Genomic DNA, 2,209 nt, shown 5'->3' with positions numbered 1-2,209 from the left:
TAGCCAGATGTACCTTGCGCTCAGTGGTCCACTGGTAGGATTTTCTTCCGGTTGCCCCTTGGACCCACGCTGTTTTCTCACTCAGGGGTCCCGGTTGGCGGGTGAGAACCGAATGCTGGGCGCTTGTATCGACCAGAAAGGTGGCTGGCTGCCCCCCCACTTGAAGGGTTATCCGGGGTTCGGGGGGGGCTCCTGACCCTGACCTCCCTAGTCTTCTAGGTTTAAGAGGGAGGTCTGCGCCGGCCTGGGCCTACTCGGGCCCCTCGGTCTCTTGGGGCAATCTTTTATCCAGTGGCCCCTTTCCTTGCAGTAGGCACATTGACCTCGATCTACCGCTGGGGCTCTCTTTTCCCGCTCTCCCGGTTTCTGGGTACTCTGTCTCTGCCCTGCTACTACAGTGGCCATTATTTTACTAAGATCTCTGTTGTGTTTCCTATCTCTCTGGGCCTCTCTCTCTTCTGTTTCTCTCCTCAACCTCTCCTCCTTCTCTTCCTGTGTCTCTCTAACTTCCTTTTAATATCTGGAGCCGACTGCCAGATAAAAGACATGATAAGGTGAGTGGCCTGGCTCGGATCCTCGGGGTCATATGGGGTATGTACCCGGTAGGCATCCTTCAGACGTTCCATGAACGTAGATGGATGTTCCTCCGGTCCCTGAGTGACTGACTTGACCTGGGCCAAATTGGTGGGCTTTTTACCTGCCCCTAGGAGACCCGCTACAAGCAACTGGTGATAGAGACGTAGGCTAGCCCTACCTGCAGCCGTGGTGAAGTCCCACTAGGGTCGCTTCAAGGGGAAGGCCTCCTCAATTTCAGCCGGTATCTGGGTGGGGCGTCCATCGTCACCCAGTACCTGTTTCCGGGCCTCCTGGAAAACCCTCTGCCTCTCCTCAGAGGTGAGGAGCACCTGTAAGAGCTGCTGACAGTCATCCCAAGTGGGCTGGTGGGTAATTAAGACAGATTCTAAAAGACTAGTCAGCTTGGAGGGATCCTGTGTAAAAGAGGGGTTATTGTTCTTCCAATTATAAAGGTCTAAGGTGGAGAAGGGCCAATATTGGGGGCGACCATCGTTCCCAGTTCTCAGTGGGAGGGCCTGTGACGACCCCGGGGGTTCCCTTCGACCTCTAATCTGACCCGCTACCGGAGAGAAATCAGGGTTCTCAGGGGATGCTTCCTGTCCCCGCGGAAGATCTACCTCGGAGGAGGGGGCCCCACCTGCCATCGCAGACTGGCCCTCCAGTCCCTGTTCTCCATAAGGAGGGGGGTCCTCAGTTAGGAGATCAATAAGAGGGCCCTGATCGGATGGCAGGACCGGGGGACATTTTTTCTTGTCCTCCCTTTGTTTGACAAGGGCAGGGTAGAGGGCAACGGGAGAGGTAGCAGGAGGGGCAGTTGGGACTATGGCGGGGGCTGGCAAGGGAGGTAGGATAGGAGGGGGAACGGGAGAGAGGAAGGGTTTTACCCATAACGGCAGGTCTACCACCAGTGACTCCCAGGTGATGATATATGAAACCGGATCCGGGTGTCCGCCCGGTCCAGGATTTATCACCCTGTCCTTAACCTGCCGAATAATGGAAATGTTAAAAGTACCATCCCGAGGCCACCCAACTGAAAAGGTCGGCCACTTGGAAGTACAGAAGATCTGCCATTTGCCTTCCTTGACGTCCACGGAGTTGTTGTGGGCCACACCGCGGACCTCCTTGAAATGCTGTAAAGTCAAACTTAAAGGGGTGACCAGCATCTGGCCCATAATTTCTCCCAAAGAAACACTTAGGACTAAATAACAAACGACAAAACAGAACACAAACACAGACAAACGTGCTGCGCGGCTCCGATGCCAGAATGAAACCAAAAAACCTGAAGGGTTTTGAGAAGAGGTCGGAGGATCCTCTATCTCCAGAGACACGTATCCGAGGGTCAGGGGTGGTGCCCCGAAAAGTCCCATGGACGCTGTGTTTTCAGACTTTCCCCCAGGACGTATCCTGGGGGTGCGGAGGAGGAATCTGGGTCCGTCAACCCTTCCTAAGTCCGCCGGAATTCCAGAGCAATCTAGCTAGATCGTACGGAAGACAGAGACAGAGACGGCCGTCAGACAAACAGATAAAGATGCGCTGGCCAGCTTACCTCCCGAACAGTGGTCGGTGGTCCTGGGGAGGGTTCTCTAGAATCCCGGACGAGCCCCCAAATGAAAGACCCAGCCCAGGCCTCAGG

At 55.1% G+C, this 2,209-nt stretch overlaps 1 protein-coding gene across 1 annotated transcript; it reads right to left on the bottom strand.

The window, feature by feature from the left end:
* Nucleotides 1-442: 442 nt before the first annotated feature.
* Nucleotides 443-1,748, bottom strand: LOC143437261 (uncharacterized). The gene is given in 1 exon segment (XM_076922090.1): nucleotides 443-1,748. A coding segment is annotated over 1 exon segment (1,278 nt). The 3' UTR covers nucleotides 443-470.
* Between the last annotated feature and the right edge of the window lie 461 nt (nucleotides 1,749-2,209).

The sequence above is a fragment of the Arvicanthis niloticus genome, chromosome Y (assembly GCF_011762505.2).
Source record: "Arvicanthis niloticus isolate mArvNil1 chromosome Y, mArvNil1.pat.X, whole genome shotgun sequence".
Taxonomy (NCBI): Eukaryota; Metazoa; Chordata; class Mammalia; order Rodentia; family Muridae; genus Arvicanthis; species Arvicanthis niloticus.
Note: the sequence above shows the minus strand (reverse complement) of the source record. Positions and strands in the feature narration are given on the sequence as shown.